The following is a 21,785-nucleotide window of genomic DNA, read 5'->3' on the forward strand; positions in this document are numbered from 1 at the left end:
GAAGTTGTTCTTACTTCAATAATAAACTTATGACTTTTCATCAAGATGCCTGTATGACTCATCTTCCATTACCAAACTCTTCCTGTGTCCTCTGACATAAAACTGTCACAAACAAATAGTGCTGAGTTCTGTGATGTGTAAAACAGCCTTCAGAAATTCAGCGTACCTGTCAGCTCCAAGAGAATGTATGCATACTTAAGTGGCTTTAGCACTTGTCCTTTACACTTATCAACTGTATGGTTTTCTCAGTTTTCTCATGTTGGGGGTTAGTTCAGCCCTTGCAGTTATGTAGGAAGACTGAGAAGTGATAGAGCAATAATATTTTTCAAAGCATTTATAAATGAGATGAACTTTTGAGGTCCAACATGAAATCATTGGTGTGGGTGTACATCGATTTCTCAAGGGAAGTTGTCATTGAAGTTTAATCAGAAAAGCCACACACTTATTTTAATACTATTGAATTGTTTTCCCAAAGAAATATAAACTTTCAAAGTGAGAGGAAAAGAGTATAAGTTTCACTCCACACTTTCTTCACTGTGTTTGCTAACCCTATTTCTAATCAACTTTAGTTCTTCTTTCTGTAATACTTTTTCTTATGTTTTTTTAAAAAATGAATAATATCATTTAAAGTTACTCTGTCCAATTTTCCACTTAATATAACTGAGTTTTTAATTCACAATGAATTAATGATACTACTAATGTATTACTTTTGAACAGTACAAGAATAAAAATAATTCTTGTTTATTCATAGTGATATGAGATGCCTTGAAATAGATGATTCAGATCAGAGTTGATTAACAGAATGTGGAAATTATGCTAATTCCTTTAATAATTTTTCCTTACTAAAAATGCTGTTCAAGTATTTTTAAATGTACTTATTAGAAATTATGTAATTTTTAAATTTTATTTTTATTTTTTAATTTTACAATATTGTATTGGTTTTGCCATATATCAGCATGAATCAGCCACAAGTATACGTGTGTTCCCCATCCTGAACCCTCCTCCCTCCTCCCTCCCCGTACCATCCCTCTATAAAACTCCTAGAGGAGAACATAGGCAAAACACTCTCCGAAATTATGTAATTTTTGTCATTACAAAGGAGGGAAAAATTTGTGTGGGCTCAGTTGCGTCCGGCTCTTTACAGCCACATCAGGAACCTAGAAAAAGAAGAGCAAATACACAAAGCAATCAGAAGAAAGGAAATAAAGAGCAGAAATCAATGCAACTGAAAACAGAAAAGCAACAGAGGGGAAAAAAAATCAATGTCACAAAGCAGTAGTTCTTTGAAAAGATTGATAAAATTGATCATAGCATAACTTGTAGCAGAACCGATAAAGAAAAAAGAGAGGATACAAATTACCAATACGAGAAATGCAACCAGGGATATCACTACAGACCCTGCAGACACACAAAGATAACAAGAGAATACCACTAAAGAAACTTTACACACAAATTTGACAACTTCAATCAAATGGGCCACTTTCTCAAGAAAGACAACTGTAACTCAGCCAATATGAAATATATAAGCTCAATAGCCATAAAAATGATTTTTAAAATTCAGTTTATAATTTTAACCTGGAGAAGGAAATGGCAATCCACTCCAGTACTGTTGCCTGGAAAATCCCATGGACAGAGGAGCCTGGTAGGCTACAGTCCATGGGGTTGCAAAGAGTCGGACACGACTGAGCAACTTCACTTCACTTCACTTATAATTTTAAAGCTCTCCAAAAAGAAATGTCCAGACTTTCTTTTCATAAGAGAATTCTATGAATCATTTAAAGAATAATAATCACCAATTCTGCACAGTCTCTTTCAGAAAATAGATGAGGAGACACTTTCCAATTCCTTTATGAAATTAGTATTACCTTGATACCAAAACCAGACAACAACAGGACACAAACAAAAAAATAAAACTACAGACCAGTATCCCTCATGAATGTTCCTTAACAAAATATTGCCAGACATAATTCAACAAAATGAATTATACACCATGGATAGGTAAAGTTTATCTCAGGAATACCAGGCTGTTTTAATATTTGAAAATCAATCAGTATAATCTACCATGTTGATAAACTAAAGAATAAGAATTACATGATCATATTTATCAATGCAGAAAAACATTTGTCTAAATACAAAGTATACCAATATTCAAGTGGTTAGAGGGAGGCGGAGAGATGTGAAGAAAAAGGATAGTTCTAGATATCTGTGTAATACTAAATAAATTAAATAAAAGTTGAATGCAACTCAATATTGTAAATTCAGTTATATAAAATACACTGAAAAATTGCCTGTCTTAAGGAATTTTGTCATTTTCTTCTGTTAAGTACAAATCCTTTGCAATGTGCCCAGTATACTACTGGAGATCAGTGGAGAAATAAATCCAGAAATAGTGAAGAGGTGGAGCCAAAGCAAAAGCAATAACCAGTTGTTGATGTGACTGGTGATAGAAGTAACATCTGATGCTGTGAAGAGCAATAGTGCATAGGAACCTGGAATGTTAAATCCGTGAATCAAGGTAAATTGGAAGTGGTCAAACAGGAGATGGAAAGAGTGAACGTTGACATTTAAAGAATCAGCAAGCTAAAATGGATTGGAATGGGTAAATTGAACACAGATGACCACTATATATCTACTACTGTAGGCAAGAATCCCTTAGAAGAAATGGAGTAGCCATCATAGTCAACAAGAGATTCTGAAATGCAGTACTTGGATGCAATCTCAAAAACGACAGAACGATCTCTGTTTCCAAGGCAACTCATTCAATATCACTGTAATCCAAGCTATGCTGTGACCAGCAATGCTGAAGAAGCTGAAGTTGACAGTTCTATGAAGACCTACAAGACTTTTTAGAACTAACACCCAAAAAAGATGTCCTTTTCATTATAGGAGACTGGAATGCAAAACTAGGAAGTCAAGAAACACCTGGAGTAACAGGAAAATTTGGCCTTGGAGTACGGAATGAAGCAGGGCAAAGGATAATAGAGTTTTGGCAAGAGAATGCACTGGTCATAACAAACACCCTCTTCCAACAACACAAGAGAAGACTCTACACATGGACATCACTAGATGGCCAACAACAAAATCAGATTGACTATATTCTTTGCAGCCAAAGATAGAGAAACTCTAAACAGTGAGCAAAAACAAGACCGGGAGCTGACTGTAGCTCAGATCATGAACTCCTTATTGCCAAATTCAGACTGAAATTGAAGAAAGTGGGGAAAACCACTAGACCATTCAAGTATGACCTAAATCAAATCCCTAGCGATTATAGAATGGAAGTGAGTAGTAGATTTAAGGGGCAAGATCTGATAGACAAGAGTGTCTGATGAACTATGGATGGAGGTTCCTGACATTGTACAGGAGAGAGGGATCAAGAACAGAAATGGTATGGACCTAACAGAAGCAGAAGATATTAAGAAGAGGTGGCAAGAATACACAGAAGAACTATACAATAAAGATCTTCACGACCCAGGTAATCACGATGGTGTGATCACTCACCTAGAGCCAGACATCCTGGAATGTGATGTCAAGTGGGCCTTAGGAAGCATCACACGAACAAAGCTAGTGGAGGTGATGGAATTCCAGTTGAGCTATTTCAAATCCTAAAAGATGATGCTGTCAAAGTGCTGAACTCAATACGCCAACAAGTTTGGAAAACTCAGCAGTGGCCACAGGACTGGAAAAGGTGAGTTTTCATTCCAATCCCAAAGAAAGGCAATGCCAAAGAATGCTCAAACTACTGCACAATTGCACTCATCTCACACTCTAGTAAAGTAATGCTCAAAATTCTCCAAGCCAGGCTTCAGCAATACGTGAACCATGAACTTCCAGATGTTCAAGCTGGTTTTAGAAAAGGCAGAGGAACCAGAGATCAAATTGCCAACATCTGCTGGCAGGTGGAAGGCAATCATTGGAAGGCAAGAGAGTTCCAGAAAAACATCTATTTCTACTTTATTGACTATGCCAAAGCCTTTGACTGTGTGGATCACAACAAACTGTGGAAAATCCTTAAAGAGATGGGAATACTAGACCACCTGACCTGCCTCTTGAGAAACCTATATGCAGGTCAGGAAGCAAGTTAGAACTGGACATGGAACAACAGACTGGTTCCAAATAGGGAAGGGAGTATGTCAAGGCTATATATTGTCACCCTGCTTACTTAACTTCTATGCAGAGTACATCATGAGAAACGCTGGGCTGGATGAAGCACAAGCTGGAATCAGGATGGCCTGGAGAAATTTCAGTAACCTCAGATATGCAGATGACACCACCCTTATGGCAGAAAGTGAAGAAGAACTGAAGATCTTCTTGATAAGAGTGAAAGAGGAGAGTGAAAAGTTGGCTTAAACCTCAGCATTCAGAAAAGTAAGATCATGGCATCTGGTCCTATCACATCATGGCAAATAGATGGGGAAACAGTGGAAACAGTGACAGACTTTATTTTGGGGGGCTCCAAAATCACTGCAGATGGTGACTACAGCCATGAAATTAAAAGGCGTTTACTCCTTGGAAGGAAAGTTATGACCAACCTAGAAAAGATATTAAAAAGCAGAGACATTACTTTGTCAACAAATGTCCATCTAGTCAAGGCTATGGTTTTTCCGATAGTCACGCATGGATGTGAGAGTTGGACTATAAAAAGAGCTGAGCACCAAAGAATTGATGCTTTTGAACTGTGGTGTTGGAGAAGACTCTTCAGAGTCCCTTGGTCTGCAAGGGGATCCAACCAGTCCATCCTAAAAGGAGATCAGTCCTGGGTGTTCATTGGAAGGACCAATGTTGAAGCTGAAACTCCAATACTTTGGCCAACTGATGCAAAGAGCTGACTTATTTGAAAAGACACTGATGCTGGCAAAGATTGAAGGCAGGATAAGAAGGGGATGACAGAGGATGAAATGGTTGGATGGCATCACCGACTCAATGGACATGAATTTGGGTAATCTCTGGGAGTTGGTGATGGACAGGGAGGCCTGGTGTGCTGCAGCCCATGGGGTCACAAAGAGTCAGACATGACTGAGTGACTGAAATGAACTGATCCTTAAATCCTCAAAATTTTTCTTAAAACTAATCATACTTACATGGCAAATTAATAATGATTATTGTGGCAGCTACCGTGTTACAGACTTCTGTGGAAATTTGTTATAGAGAGATGTAATCAGGAATTATTTTTAAAAATATCACCCAAATAGTTCACATGTCAATTAATTCACTTAGATTGAAGTGGGTTTGTTCAGTACTGAAACATTTAACATCAGATAGCAAAGAGTAAGTTTTGAGGGGGAGAGGGGAGATGTTTTTTCATTTTCTAATTTTTGGAGTTAAAGAAATTCTTTTTAATCCCATTTCTTTATTTTTCCCTCCCTTTGAACTACTTTTAATGTTTGATAAATAACTTGGTAAGGCCTGAGCAGAGATAAGAGAGATTCTGAGGCTATATCTCCAGCTCAATGAGAAGGAGTCTCATGACACTAACTGTTGCAACTAGTACAGAGTGAGAGTGACATACAAGTATGGTTTATTTCACCTCTCTGATTTAGATTACTTGGTACCCAGAGTCTCATGAGAGCTGACTATTGTTAGGCAGAGACGTAGATTCTTGGTTATTGGTTTTAAATGAATCTACTTCTGTTGCAGTTAAAAGAAAGTACATAATTGAACACAGAAGGCTATTACCAGTTAAAAGCATAAACCTACCCTCATGAGGATTTGATGTTTTGTTGGCAGGATAGTCTGGGATTCTCCCCCACCAAGCCAAGAAAATAAGAAACAAAGTAGCTCCTAAACTACTTGGCAAGTGCAAGCATGAAACACTCTGAACAGAGGCACTCCCAGCTCAGACTACACAGGATTTCCTCAACAAGTCCTGAACTCACAATCTAGAATTACAAAATACATAAGGAAACATAAGGAAACAGTTTACTAAGAGAAGAGTCAAGACCAGTATTATAAATGCAAGGAATTCAAATGATAAATTTATCAGATAGAGACTATAAAACAAATATGTATAAATGATTAATGACTCAAATCCCTGTACCTAAGGTGTTATACACAAGCCATATAAAGAAATATGCTTACGAAATTAAAATTCATGGAGAATTGAACATTAAATTAGACACAAGGAAACGAGAAAAGGTTAACTGGATCTTGCGAAGAATGTGAAGGAGTTATTCAGAATGTAACACAGGAGATATAAAAATTCGTAAAAATATGTAGGAAAGAGGTAATTCAACATAATTAGATACAATTTTCTAGCGAAAAGAATAGAGAAAATAACAAAGAGCCTATCAAAGGCATAATGGCTGATGATTTTTCAAAACTACTGAAACACGTGAGTCTCCAGACTCAGGAAAATTCAAGGAGTCTGAAGCTAGATAAATTAAAAGAAGTACACATTTAGACATGTTGTAGTAAGATTGCTCAAAACCAGACATAAGGAGACCTTAACAACAACCAGAAATGAGACACATTACAAAAGAACAGTACTAAGCCAACAGTGGACAAGGCAATGACACCCAACTCCAGTACTCTTGCCTGGAAAATCCCATGGACAGAGGAGCCTGGTGGGCTGCAATCCATGGGGTTGCTAAGAGTCCAACATGAATGAGCGACTTCACTTTGACTTTTCACTTTCATGCATTGGAGAAGGAAATGGCAACCCACTCCCGTATTCTTGCCTAGAGAATCCCAGGGATGGGGGAGCCTGGTGGGCTGCCGTCTATGGGGTCCACAGAGTCAGACCTGACTGAAGTGACTTAGCAGCAAGCCAACAGTGGGCTACTATTTCAAAGCACGATGTGAATTAACTAACAACTAGAATAAACTACCCAGCTAAACTATCATTTAAGTATGAGACTGAAATAAAGACATTTTCAGTTCCTGGGAGAATTTGCTATTAAAAGAGCTTCACTGAATGAACTTCTAAAGGATAGTACCTAACAAGTGAATTTTAGCACAGAGGAGGAGATGAAATGCAAGGGAAAAAAGGTTTGGTGAGAGGAGCATTAAAAAATAAATGTTTCCTCATCTTATTTCCTTTGCTGTGGATGTAGAGAATACATAGGATTTACTTTCATTACAAACATTTTCCCAAAGGTCTGTATATAGCAGAGCTGAGTGTGACTTTGTATTTTAAAATACTTCTTAAAAGGGAAGATTTTATTGTTAATGATTTGCAAAACAAAAGATTAATTGTGCCTATTTCCAAATTGTAAGTTATCATTGGTTTGGGTTTTTCCTTATGATTTTCAGTATGTTCTAGTTTTATAAATAAAGGTATTACAGTATTTTAGTTGGGAATAAACTATTTTTATAAAGATATTTAACAGTAAATCCTTTTCATTTAGATCAAATCCTTTTTATGAACCTAAACCGACTCCTCCTCCAAACAATTTGCTAAGTCCAGTTCAAGAACTGGAAACTGAAAGGAGAGTAAAAAGAAAAGCCCCAGCCCCACCAGCCATCTCACCAAAGACAGGAGGAGTAAATGAAAACACAGGTGTTTCTGCAGGAAGAGATCTCTCCACTTCTCCTAAGGTAGGAGTTTAATCTTATTAAAACATATATTAATGTTTGCTTGTTTTCAAATTAAGAACAGTCATGGTCAGCTATTAATATTTTGATGATATAAAAAAATATAAATCCATTATACTGAAACATAGTATATACATTTGGAAGTCTATAAATTTATAGTACATTATAGATTGGATTGTCTGGGTTAAGATGTGCTTTTTAAATGCTGTTTTGAAGTCAGAGGGAGAAAGGCAGTATAATTGCAGGGTTGGTGCTTTGAAAAAAGGATATACTCTAAAGCAGCTAGTCATGATAGACAGGTTACTCTAATATAGAGGAAAGAATAGAAATCATCATTTTGAGAAATGTTACCAGAAAGATTGACACCCAGTGCAGAGAAATACTTTGTTGAAGAATTTCAATATTGTCCCTTTGATTTATGTCAGATTACAATTGTGGCCTTATTGTCATTTTTTAGAAATGTTAATGGATAATAACTTCATGGAAAGGTAAAGCGCAGTCTTAGAACAAAGTCTAAAGCTTCTAAATGGTTTGACTGCAAATAGTATATCTTTCATCTGAAAGGTAGAGATGTTGGATTTAGCAAGTTTTTTAAGGTAAATAACTCATGACAGTACTCATGAGTGTTTTGTTGTTGTTACCATATGACAATTCTCACAGGTAGTTAGGGGGGAAAAGAGATGAACTTGAACTCAGAAGGATAAAGGTCACAGGTCCCCCAGACAACAGACAGGATTGGAACTGGCATATTCATTAATTACGTGCTCTCTGGACCATATTCCATCTCAGATGCCTGGGCTGCTGCTTTTCTCAAGGGCATCAAATTTCAGTAGTTCCTGTTGTATTTTATAGTTCATTCTGTGCCTTTCATTAAATGCCAGAGTTCTGAAATAGTTTGTTTGCTTTTATTTTCGTTGTTTGAGGGGGAGTGAGTTCACTGAGGTCCTCACTCTGCCATTCTATAAGTCAGTCTCCAGGTGTGTGTTTTTATATCAGGTGTGTTTAACTGTGTGTAACTTTAGGAGGAGAAACTAGGACTAAATTCTGTCTTGCTATTGGCTAGGGAAGTTGGGAGTGGAGTCTATAAATGAAGGCAGTAGAGAATAGAAATATAAAGCAAAAGAGATGGTCAATTCCTATACCCATGAGAGCAAAAATAAAAGTGGCAATTGAGGCGTTGGTCAAAATCAAAAAGCTATTTAGATTCTTTATCCATTCTAACCATCAAGAATACCTACAACTGTCCTGTTTCCCTGAATCTCTATTCTGTTGCCTGCTGTCTCTCCCTGTCCCCCTTCTGTAGGCCATTGAAGTTTGAAGCTAATCACAAAATCCTAATTTCTTCATGCTGCTGCTGCTAAGTCGCGTCAGTCGTGTCCGACTCTGTGTGACCCCATAGATGGCAGCCCAACAGGCTCCTCTGTCCCTGGGATTCTCCAGGCAAGAACACTGGAGTGGGTTGCCATTTCCTTCTCCAGTGCATGAAAGTGAAAAGTGAAAGTGAAGTTGCTCAGTCGTGTCCGACTCTTAGTGACCCCATGGACTGTAGCCTATCAGGCTCCTCCATCCATGGGATTTTCCAGGCAAGAGTTCTGGAGTGGGGTGCCATTGCCTTCTCCGAATCTCTTCATAGGTGAATAGAAAGGAATTTAACGGTACCCTATTGTATGCCAGGCAATGTTCTATAACTTCATTTGATCGACAAAACAACCTGAGAAATAAATACCATTATTTCCTTTTTACACTGAGAAACTGAACCTTAGTTAAGTAACTTGCTCAAAGTGATAAAGCTAGTATTGACAGTGCCAGGATTAAAATTCAGATTTTTTGAGTCTAAAACCCATGTTTCCCATTGTGCCTGTCTACCTGTAGAGAGGTATTTCCAGTTCCAAGTTAGAACTCTAAATACATTTTTCCATAGAAATATTGTTACGGTGATTGAATTCTATTGTAGTGAAGTATAATATAGCTATTTTTTATGTTATTTTGAGGGTAGTGTTCCATTGTAGACATATTGTGGAATAAATTATCTTTATGGGGAAAACTGAGCATTTTACTACCATGCTTTGCTTGGAAAATGCCTCATCATGTTCAGACACACAATCAGTTGTATTCACAGTAACCTGCTGATCTGGAATTTAATTTGGATAACTCAACTGTGTGAAACACAACTATGAAAGATTAATTTTAAAAAAGATTGCTGATATTAAATGAGAGAAAACAAAGTGCATAACTGTATATAGTATGGTAACTTTTGTATGTATAAAGTTTTATTTAAAAGGCTTTATTCACACACATATACACATGTAGACAGACATGCATGCTCCTATACAGTTTGGAAGGACTCACAAGTAACTTTGAGGAGAAAGATCTTGAGGGAATGGTGGGTATGCACAAGGTTGAAGGAGGCATTTCTTTTCCTTTTTTCCCTTTCTATGTTGTTTAAATATTTGAATTTTATAAAATGTTTTTTTTTTTCTCTTTTTGTTTGTTATACTGAGAGGCTATTGAGTAATGAGATCATGGATCTTTTTTTATTGTTGCCTTTTGTACAAGATACCAGATGACATTTCCCCCCCAAATTCATCCCTCAAAATAGAGAAAGTTACTCTCAGGTTTGACCAGCAGTATTAGCTTGGTGGTGGCCTGGGGTTCCATCTGATACCTTAGTGTTGTGCAGTGGTAACTAGGTATAGAGGCTTAATAATAGAAAACTTGGTCTTCTGTTCCATTTCCATAGCACAGATCTTTTTATTTTGTATATTTATGTAAGATTTCATTTGGGGAAAAAAAATGAACCATTGCCAAAAAAAAAAGTAAGAAAGAAATTGAAAACTGCTAACTGCAGTTATGTGTGAGATAAAGAAGATTAGAATCAATGGCATATTGATGATAATCAAAAATGATAAATGATAGCTGAAAAAGAGCAGTGGCATGGAGCTTATTATAGGAATAGACTTGTTTGTGTGTGTGTATGTGCATTTATGTGTGTGCATATCCAAGTAGTTCCTGAAGACTTTGTTTGCAGTATTAAAACTTGGTAAAATAATGACCATTTGACAACCTTGAGTCAACATGAAAAAGTCTTATTATGCTTCATATACAATGTTCTATTTAGGAAAGCAGGACAGTGTGTTTTATATAAAAATATTTATACTAAAATTAGTGTTTTGATGCTTAAAACAATATGCTTCTTGGCCAATTATTTACTATATTTTTGAATTGAAAAGGAAGCAATATTTCAAATAAAGCTTTTGGGAAAAGAAAACAGACTCAAAATTTAGTTGAATAATAAAAGAATATTTATGCCAAATATTTATATTTTGTTTTGGATAACAAAGTGCTAAACTGCACTCAGTAGCATTGGACTGCAGAGGCTAATCACTGTCATAGAATGACTGCTCAGCCAGATGAGTACTTTCCTCCACCTGTAACCTGAAACTACTTATTTTTAAGAAAATTTATGAAAAAAAAAGCCAAGACCAGAATTTAAACAGATAATAAGCATATACTTATATTGTAAATAAAATTCAAACTACCCACCTAAGGGCAGTTAAGATTCTCCCAGTGTCATAAATCTACATAAACTCCTCACTCCAGACCATTGATTTCTGCATTTGTAAATTGAGAAAACTGTGACACTTTTTAAGCCAACTTGATAAAAAAGACCAATGTTTAGGGAAGTAACCTGACATTTAAAACACAAGCATCCAATAAGATAAAATGATAAATTAGGCTCAATGGTGGCTGATCACCATTTACTGACTGTGAATTTAAGTTAATAAGTATATAACTCTGAACTCCTAGATATAATTCATGCAACTTAGTATAAAATGCGAGTCAGATAATAAGGGCTTAGGTACATAAATGACCTTGTTGCCAAATACAGCACAAAGGTATTTTACTAAGCACTGTATACCTAATTCCATAAAAATCACAATATAAATAGTTAATTGTCAATGATAAAGAATTTTTAAAAATTCAACTTGCATTTATGATAACATTGAGAAGCTCCCCCCCATCCATCCCCACACATTGGATGGTGAAATAAGCCTGATCATGTGGAGAAGGGCTCCCTCAAAAAGCCTGATTAGTTGAACTCCAGTGATTAGCAATGAAACACTGTCCACTTACTCCATCTCTGAAAGTGGAAACATTATTCATATCTAAAGCCTCAGCCAAGTGACTCAAGCCTTCACTCATATTATTACCTCTGTCTCGAATGCTTTTATAGAGACCCAAGTTTTATACTTGTATATTTCTGAGTACTTACAATTTGCAGAAACTGTAAGAAGCCCAGGTTATACCGAAGTCAGAGTTGCATACAGCAGTCTCTGATTGATCCTAGCAGCAAATTCAAACCACAAAACAAACATGCTTTTCAGTTTTTATACATAAAGGCCCCCTTATATGAAGTTCTTTACCTCCATTTCTGTCTGTGCAAAACTGTGCAGAATGGTGCCTGTGGGCCACTCATGCTGAAAAGCAATAAGCACATGACCAAATTATTAATTTCCTCATATGTAAGTTGAAAGTACCTCAGTACTTTGAAAGAAAATCATTAAAAGGAATGAAGATCAAAATTTAATTGAATACAATGATAAATGCGTAGTTATTTTGTAAAATAAAATGCCAAACTTCATTCAATGATAGCTTGCAGAGGGCGCAATGGGGATAAGCTTAAGTTACTGGTAAAGTTTTTATTTACTGGAATACCTTACTTACCAGAATACCTTCTTCCTCAATAATACAGAATAAATGAGGCACTGCTTTATGTATCACCTGGTCTATTGGTTCTTTTAGTTATGACTAATAGAAGGAAGCCATTTTGCTAAATTTTTTTTTTCTTAAGAAAAAGGATAACTTGTTTAGAAAACATGAGGAAATTTTTGCAGAACCAAAGGCAAAAGATACAACTGGGACTGAGTTATAAACATCAACCATATTGCTTGTCTCTTTGGAATGCCTTCAATTTTCCCTTTACTTTTTTACTGATAATTTAGTCTTCCTACAAAATAGTTTATGTTCTGAAATTTCCCCTCTCTCCAATACATAGCCAGTCTTCTTTCAGTGTAGCTGACTTTAGCTAAAGGTTAAGAACAAATGACATTTGTTGACAAAATGATACAGCAATTACTTTTTATTAATATGAATGAGGATCCTCTCAGAATTGTTATTTAGTAAACATAAAAATCTCCAGTTAATGCAGTTTCAATTGGATTTAGGATTATCTGCTGGCAATAGAAATCCTTGATGATAGTTTAAATAAAAGAAACATGTATTTCTGTTTTTACCAATGTTGATGGTCTAGTGCTGACACAGTAGCTTTAAAGCCATCAGGGACCTAGTCTCCTTTTGTGCTGATCCACCATCCTCAGTATAGACTTCCTGGTAGCCCAAGATGGCTGCTTGAACCATAGTTGATATGCCCCATTCCAGTCAACAAGAAGAAAGAGGGGAAATAGCCACACCTGCCTCTAGCAAAGGAGATAGAAAAATGAATCTTTATTCTGGTCAATTGCATTACCCAGCTAAAACTCAAGGGTTCTATTACTAAGGAAGATAAGTAACATGGATATTAGGGAACAGTTAGCAGGCTGTGCCATAGATAAAATATGAGTTTTATAGTGGAGATGCAAATGAACCCAAACTTTGGTGTCTCTTCTGTGAGAAAACATGAATGATGACCACTGAAAATAGTCATTCAGAATGACATCTGAAAATCAAGCAATGTAAACTTTAAAGGAAAATCATCAGAATATTTTGCCACTGAGCATAAAGAAGTCTAGAAACAGTCTAGAAACAGAATGCAAAAACAAAAACCGCACACAGAAAACCCAGGCTATCAAAAGTTGAGTAGTATTTCCTTCAAAGTCAGTTTGCTACATTTATGCAAGGTGGTCTGAAAAGATATGGTAGTTTTCAGAGCATAGCATTATTGGCAAAGTTGTTGAGAAAAAACTACTTTTTGACACCTACGATGTCAATTCTAAAATATATTTGGATAGGTGCACTGCAGAGCCTTGACTAGAACACGGCAATAGAGGCTCCTAGGACACTAACTACAAGAACTCACTTATCACGTGGGTAGAAAAGAAGACTGTGCATCTGCACCACCTTAAAAGTGAATGCCTCCTTAAATCTTGTGCCCTAGGCACTCTGTGCCCAGTTGTGTCTGACTCTTTGTGACGCCATGACGTAGCCTGCCAGGCTCCTATGTCCATGGGATTTCCCAGGCAAGAATACTGGAGTTAGTTCCCATTTCCTCCTCCAGGGATCTTCCCGACCTAGGGATCAAACCCATGTTTCTTGCATTGACAGGTGGATTCTCTACCATCTAGCCACCTGGGAGCCGGCCCTAGGCACTGCCTTGCTTCAACTCTAATCTCAGCCCTGGTGCACAAATGGGGCAAATCTGACAAACAAATTATACTAGCAGTAACCCACTTATAAGACCTTTGCAGTCTAAACCAGGAACCACAGCACTGAAACCATCTCTAAGAATTTGCCTTTTGATTTTTCTGACTGTATTTAGTGGAAGAGGTAAAACGTTACATTTTGCTTATAGAAATAAACCATGACTAGGATGCTTGCATTTTGAAACAAATTTTATAAAGCAATTAAGTGTGATTTTTTTTAAAGTTTGCTCTTTTATATCAGTATATTCTGGAGTAACTGAGTAGGTGCCTGTCACAGTTTCCCAGCTGAGAATTAAAAAAAAAAAAAAATGCCACCATATAGAAAAAGAACCTGATTAAGGTAAATAAATTATTTGAACACCTTAATGATAATGACTCATAAGTTTGGCTTAGTTGCTGAAAGCTCTATAAAGGCTTAGGAATTAACAATACATGATAAATTGAGTGTTATTAATATATATTGGCAGGATCACTTTAGGGTATATTACTGATGATAAAAGCATTGATTAGCCCACCTTTACTGCATGAAGAACATATTTAAAGTATTTGAGCAGATTCATACAGAACCTTCTCAGTTCCCAGTATTGGGTAAATTTCACCCCATCATCATGAGAAACAAAAAGAAAAAAGAAAAGACTTACAACAGCATGCACTGCAGGGCAAGGTCTAGGGTGAGGCAAGAGTGGCAACTAGGGTGCAAATTTTAAGGAGCCTCTAACTTACAGGTTCATGCAAGTGCAAACATGGCACTTGTTTAAACCCAAGATTTTCCAGACAAAAATACTGGAGTGGGTTGCCAACTTCTTCCTCCAGGGAATCTTCCTCACCCAAGGATCAAACCTGCTTCTCCTACCTCTCCAGCATCACAGGCAGATTGTTTACCATGAAGCTATCTGAAGCCTTTGTAATTCCTGATATACTATAATAGCAAGTAAATAGGACTATCATAAGTATACTTGCCAAAGAATTAAAATGAGATCTAGTCAAACCACTGGTTGTAATAACTACCAATTTACAAGAAATACTAAGGGGTAGAATGGAATGTATGAAATACTGAGGCGTAAAATGCATCCAGTCCCATCATTTCATGGCAAGTATGAAGGGCAAAAGTGGAAGCAGTGACAGATTTTCTTTTCTTAGGCTTCAAAATCACTGTGGATGGTGACTACAGCCAGGATATTAAAATATATTTGCTCCTTAGAAGGAAATCTATGAGAAACCTAGACAGTATATTAAAAAACAGAGGCATCACTTTGCTATAGACAAAGGTCTGTATAGTCAAGGCTATGGTTTTTCCAGTAGTCACATATGAATGTGAGAGTTGGACCATAAAGAAAGCTGAGCGCCAAAGAATTGATGCTTTCGAATTGTGCTGGAGAAGACTCTTGAAAGTCTCTTGGACAGCAAGATCGAACCAGTCAATTCTAAAGGAAATCAACCCTGAACATTCATTCGAAGGAGAATGCGGAAGTTCCAATGCTTTGGCCACCTAATGCAAAGAGCCGACTCATTGGAAAAGACCCTGATGCTGGGAAAGATTGAGGGTAAGAGAAGAAGGGGGCAGCAAAGGATGAGATCGTTAGGTAGCGTCACCAATTCAATGGACATAAATCAGAGTAAACTCTGGAAGTTAGTGAAGGACAATGAAGCCTGGCGTGCTCATTTCATGAGGTTGCAAAGAGTTGGATATGCTTTAGGGACTAAACAACAGAATGGAATGAGGGAGAATTTTAGTAACTTTTGAACTTGCATCCACTTTATTACATATTATCAAAATAGAAATAACTTTTAAAAAACTACAGGAATAAACTAGTAGTCCGTATCTTATTAAGCAATTATATAGCACATCTCTATATAATTGATGGAATAGGCCAAGTTAAAAATCAGTAAGATTTAAAGACTCGACAATTTTGGCCTCATAAAATACTATACCATTGGATTAATTTCTCAATGGAGAATGACTATATTTTAGGCTCTAAAGTAAATTTTCAACACATTTCAGAAGGTAAGATTATGTTCCCTGTCCAAAGTGCAATTAATCTAGGAATCAGTTTAAAAGAAAAAAATGAACAGTATTTATAAAGCAATCATCAATCAATTAAAAGTAAATATAATTATAAAAAATATTTAGAACAAATCCATATATTTGAAAATTAATATATATTCTTTCAACTAATCTATAGGTCAAAGAAGAAATCTTAACAAGATAAACTGTAAATCCAGTGAAAATGTTTGGTTTCACTACTTGATGTGTTGATGAGGAATTTATATAATCAAGTTGAATTCCTGTAGTTGTTTCTGTGATGGTTTTATGTTTACTTAAACTTCCTGCTTGGCACTGTTTTTTAATATACGTCCCAGCTTGAAAGTCTTGAAGAACAAGCCTGACATGTTTGAACTTGGAGAAGAGTCTCAAAAACAATCACGTATAGTTGAGTTAATGGAGCAACTAGATACCATAAAACGGCTTTAATATTCCTTTCATTGTCTGTTTCCATGGCAAGAGTTTCCATTCAAGCAAGAGTTTAGAACATATTTATTTTCGATGGGAGTGAGTATTCTTTAACCAGCTCTTATACAGAAGGCTAAAAACTCTTTAACACCTGAATTAAGAGTTGTAGTCTAAGAATTAATATATACAATATATATTGAGTTCATTAGTGCCATTTTCATTAAGGGTGTGTGAAAATTTTCTTTGCAAACTTGCATGTTGTTAGATCATTACATTAGATCTTAAATTTGTAACCCAGGAATCTTTTGTATCTGTAAAAAAAACCAAAAACAAAGTAAACAACTAATAGCGTTCAACATAGTGCTGCTGCAGAAAGAAGACTTTGAAGTTAGATAAATCCCTCTAATAACGATCTTTTTGAGAAGCAAAGCCAATAATTAAAATACATTGTGAATAAATTAATAACTTCTTGGAAATGTAAACTTATAAAGTATCTGATACTTTAATAAGTAAGTTTGTAGTATTGTACCTTACAGTAAACTGTATTTCTGTTCTAGTACTAAAGTTTGGTATCATCCTTATGCCCAGATGCCTCAAGAAGCTCAATAAATAATTGTTTATCTGTCCAACATCATAATTTCTAATTTTGGGATGTAATAATTGGGGTTAAAATCCTAAAACTATTTCTCCACCCTTCTCCCCATCCCCAGTAGCAGTAGATGCTATTGCAGGGGAAACTCTCTAGTGTTTATTCACCTCTTAACTGCTTTGGAAAACAGGTTTTAGCATAGCTGGACTTTTTTTTTTTTTAAACAAGGACTATCCACATTTAATGTCTTAGCATAAACCTCAAAGGTAATTGAAACAGGAAAACCTCATGTAATTGAGTGATTAGTATAAGCACAGAGTTTATTTTTACTTTTAATAGAAAACAGTTTATTCTTTCATGTACTCAAAGTAACTTGCATTATTAAACAGAGATCTTCATTTGGTCTGACAATGAGTTTTATATATATATCAGTAATGTGCACTTAAGATTTTCACACAAGGTAAACACTTTTTTTCCATCATATATTGTTCCCCTTATATATATTTCTTTAAAATATGTTAATATTTTTTATTTATTTAGTGAAACTTCACATTATATAGCAGATATTACCTTTATTTCAACCCACACTATTCTCACAAATTTATAATTGACTAAAATCTTTTGAATATAAAGTTATTTTACTTATTCACTATTTTCCCCAAAAAAAGCATGCTTCTTGTAGAACACCTTTAAATTTTTTTGGAAAGAGAAAACCACTCCAAAGCACGTCATTGCTTAATACAAATTCAGATACCATGTCCTACCCATTACCAGTTCTATATTAATAGTATTTGAATGATGATGCTTTGGAGTATACATAACTAAGATGTTACTGTACATTTATTAATTTTGAAAATACTAATTCAGACACATGAGAACTTTATAATTTCTATGAGCAGTAACCATGACTTGGTGAACATTAGCCATAAAAAGAGATTCATGGAAATTTTTAAAAGATATTTTTCAATAGAAGTGTCATTTTTTATCTGACTCTGAAGTGAAGCTTTTAGTTACTCTGAAGGAAGCATCAAAAGTAGTCTCACAATAATTCTTAGCTTCCTAACACCTTAAAAGAAGGCAAAGCTAAATGAACATTATAAGGTTTGCTAAATAATTTAAAATAAAATTTAATTTGACACTCAAAATTTTATTCATCATATAAGACACCATTAATAACCTGAGTATTTTCATTTTAAGAAATATTCTCATGAAAGTACATTTGTATAATGTGTTTGAAGGGCATGAGATGCAAAAATGCTATAAAATAAACCTGAAAATTTCTCGAGTTAAGTCAGTTCATTTCAGTAACTCAGTCATGTCCTACTCTTTGGGACCGCATGGATTGCAGCACGCCAGGCCTGTCTGTCCATTGCCAACTCCCGGAGTTTACTCAAACGCACGTCCATTGAGTCGGTGATGCCATCCAACAGTCTTATCCTCTGTTGTCCCCTTCTCCTCCTGCCTTCAATCTTGCCCAGCATCAGGGTCTTTTCCAATGAGTCAGTTCTTCGCTTCAGGGGACCAAAGTATTGGAGTTTCAGCTTCAGCATCAGTCCTTCCAACGAATATTCAGGACTGATCTCCTTTAGGCTGGACTGGTTGGATCTCCTTGCAGTCCAAGGGACTCTCAAGAGACTTCTACAACACTACAGTTCAGAAGCATCAATTCTTCGGCATTCAGCTTTCTTTATAGTCCAATTCTCACACCCATACATGACCACTGGAAAAACCATGGCGTTCACTAGATGGACCTTTGTTGACAAAGTAATGTCTCTGCTCTTTAATATGCTGTCTACGTTGGTCATAAATTTTCTTCCCAAGGAGCAAGTGTCTTTTAACTTCATGGCTGCAGTCACCATCTGAAGTGATTTTGGAGCCCTCAAAAATAAAGTCTGTCACTGTTTCCACTGTTTCCCCATCTATTTGCCATGAAGTGATGGGACCAGATGCCATAATCTTAGTTTTCTGAATGTTGAGATTTAAGCCAACTTTTTCACTCTCCTGTTTCACTTTCTTCAAGAGGGTCTTTAGTTCTTCTTCGCTTTCTGCCATAAGGGTGGTATCATCTGCATATCTGAGGTTATTGATATTTCTCCCAGCAGTCTTGATTCCAGCTTGTGCTTCATCCAGCCCAGCGTTTCTCATGATCTACTCTGCATATAAGTTAAAGAAGCAGGCTGACAGTATACAGCCTTGACGTACTCCTATCCCTATTTGGAACCAGTCTGTTGTTCCATGTCCAATTCTAACTGTTGCTTCCTGACCTGCATACAGATTTCTCAGGAGGCAGGTGAGGTGGTCTGGTATTCCCATGTCTTGAAGAATTTTCCACAGTTTGTTGTGGTTCACAATCAAAGGCTTTGACATAGTCAATAAAGCAGAAGTAGATATTTTTCTGGAGCTCTCTTGCTTTTTTGATGGTCCAACGGATGTTGGCAATTTGATCTCTGAGTCCTCTGCCTTTTCTAAAACCAGCTTGAACATCTGGAAGTTCACAGTTCACGTACTTTTGAAGCCTGGCTTTGAGAATTTTGAGCATTACTTTACTAGTGTGTGAGATGAGTGCAATTGTGCGGTAGTTTGAGCATTCTTTGGCATTGTCTTTCTTTGGGATTGGAATGAAAACACCTTTTCCAGTCCTGTGGCCACTGCTGAGTTTTCCAAACTTGCTGGCATATTGAGTACAGCACTTTGACAGCATCATCTTTCAGGATTTGAAATAGCTCAACTAGAATTCCATCACCTCTACTAGCTTTGTTCGTGTGATGCTTCCTAAGGCCCACCTGACTTCACATTCTAGGATGTCTGGCTCTAGGTTGGAGATCACACCATAGTGATTATCTGGGTCGTGAAGATCTTTTTTGTACAGTTCTTCTGGATATTCTTGCCATCTCTTCTTAATATCTTCTGCTTCTGTTAGGTCCATAACATTTCTGTGCTTTATTGAGCCCATGTTTGCATGAAATGTTCCCTTGGTATCGCTAATTTTGGGGAAGAGATATCTAGTCTTTCCCATTCTATTTTTTTCTCTCTATTTCTTTGCACTGATCGATGAGGAAGGCTTTCTTATCTCTCCTTGCAATTCTTTGGAACTCTGCATTCAGTGGGTATATCTTTTCTTTTCTTCTTCTCTTGTATTCACAACTCTTTGTAAGGCCTCCTCAGAGAACCATTTTGCCTTTTTGCATTTCTTTTCCTTGGGGATGGTCTTGATCCCTGTCTCCTGTACAGTGTCATGAACCTCCATCCATAGTTCTTCAGGCACTCCATCAGATCTAATCCCTTCAATCTATTTGTCACTTCCACTGTATAATCATAAGGGATTTGATTTAGGTCATACCTGAATGATCTAGTGGTTTTCCCTACTTACTTCAATTTAAGTCTGAGTTTGGCAATAAGGAGTTCATGGTCTGTACCACAGTCAGCTCCCAGTCTTGTTTTTGCTGACTGTATAGAACTTCCCCATATTTGGCTGCTGTAAATATAATCAATCCAATGTCAGTATTGACCATCTGGTGATGTCCATGTAAAGAGTTTTCTCTCTTTGTTATAAGTGGGTGTTTGCTATGACCAGTATGTTCTCTTGGCAAAACTCTATTAGCCTTTGCCCTGCTTCATTCTGTACTCCAAGGCCAAATTTGCCTGTTACTCTAGGTGTTTCTTGACTCCCTACTTTTGCATTCCAGTCTCCTATAATAAAGGACATCTTTTTGGGGGTGTTAGTTCTAGAAGACGGAGAAGGCAATGGCACCCCACTCCAGTACTCTTGCCTGGAAAATCCCATGGATGGAAGAGCCTGGTAGGCTGCAGTCCATGGGGTCGCTAAGAGTCAGACACGACTGAGCGGCTTCACTTTCACTTTTCACTTTCATGCATTGGAGAAGGAAATGGCAACCCATTCCAGTGTTCTTGCCTGGAGAATCCCAGGGACGGGGGAGCCTGGTGGGCTGCCGTCTGTGGGGTCACACAGAGTCAGACACGACTGAAGCAACTTAGCAGCAGCAGCAGTTCTAGAAGGTCTTGTAGGCCTTCATAGAACTGTTCAAATTCAGCTTCTTCAGCATTACTGGCTGGGGCATAGACTTGGATTACTGTGATATTGAATGGTTTGCCTTGGAAATGAACAAGAGTTAACCTCTTTTATACTGGGTTGAAGATAGCAGTTACGTGGAATGCTACCATAAGCAGTTCAACAGTATTTATTGCTACTCTTACCACAATCTGAACATGAAGTAAAAATAAATTATTTATTCTACTAAAATCATATTGTTTATCTTAAAATTTCCACGACAAAGGGCAGTGTATTTCCATTAAGTATTTGTTAATGATGATTGATTTTCCTTAGGTGGGAAATAAGCCAATTCAAAAATGGATGAAACAGAAAACACAAAGGGCAATTATATTTCTTTTTCTAAGAAAGAAGTGTTCTATAGGAGTGACTTTCAAAGTTTTTTTTTTTTTTCTTTTGAAGGGAGATGGTGGGATTTATAGGGAGTCCATGAAACACAAAACATCTTTAAAAACATTTGGGAACATGCCTGCTCTCACGTGCTACTTCACACATCCTTTTTTTTTTTGTTAGACCTTTTTAGTACAGGGAACTGTACTATGAACTAGGAGAAAAACATGGCTCATACAAAGTCTTTTGTCTTCAACAGTCTTCTCAACCTACCCAATATGGCAGTCACATAAAAAGTATGATACAGTATACTGGGCTACAATAGACATAGGCTAGAGTACTATAAGATCAATAATGAGAGCGTTACTTATACCACATTACCTCCTCTGCAAGCAC

At 36.6% G+C, this 21,785-nt stretch overlaps 1 protein-coding gene across 24 annotated transcripts in view; it reads left to right on the forward strand.

Moving 5' to 3' along the window:
• The window catches only part of EHBP1 (EH domain binding protein 1), a 583,640-nt gene that overhangs the window by 415,266 nt on the left and 146,589 nt on the right, over positions 1 to 21,785 (forward strand). For all 24 annotated transcript variants that reach the window (XM_055540421.1, XM_055540420.1, XM_055540419.1 and 21 more), the window contains one exon: positions 7,344 to 7,533. In XM_055540421.1, the coding sequence (XP_055396396.1) occupies positions 7,344 to 7,533 (190 nt within the window). The remainder of the gene's footprint in view (positions 1 to 7,343; positions 7,534 to 21,785) is intronic.

This window comes from Bubalus kerabau, chromosome 11, assembly GCF_029407905.1.
Source record: "Bubalus kerabau isolate K-KA32 ecotype Philippines breed swamp buffalo chromosome 11, PCC_UOA_SB_1v2, whole genome shotgun sequence".
Classification (NCBI taxonomy): Eukaryota; Metazoa; Chordata; class Mammalia; order Artiodactyla; family Bovidae; genus Bubalus; species Bubalus kerabau.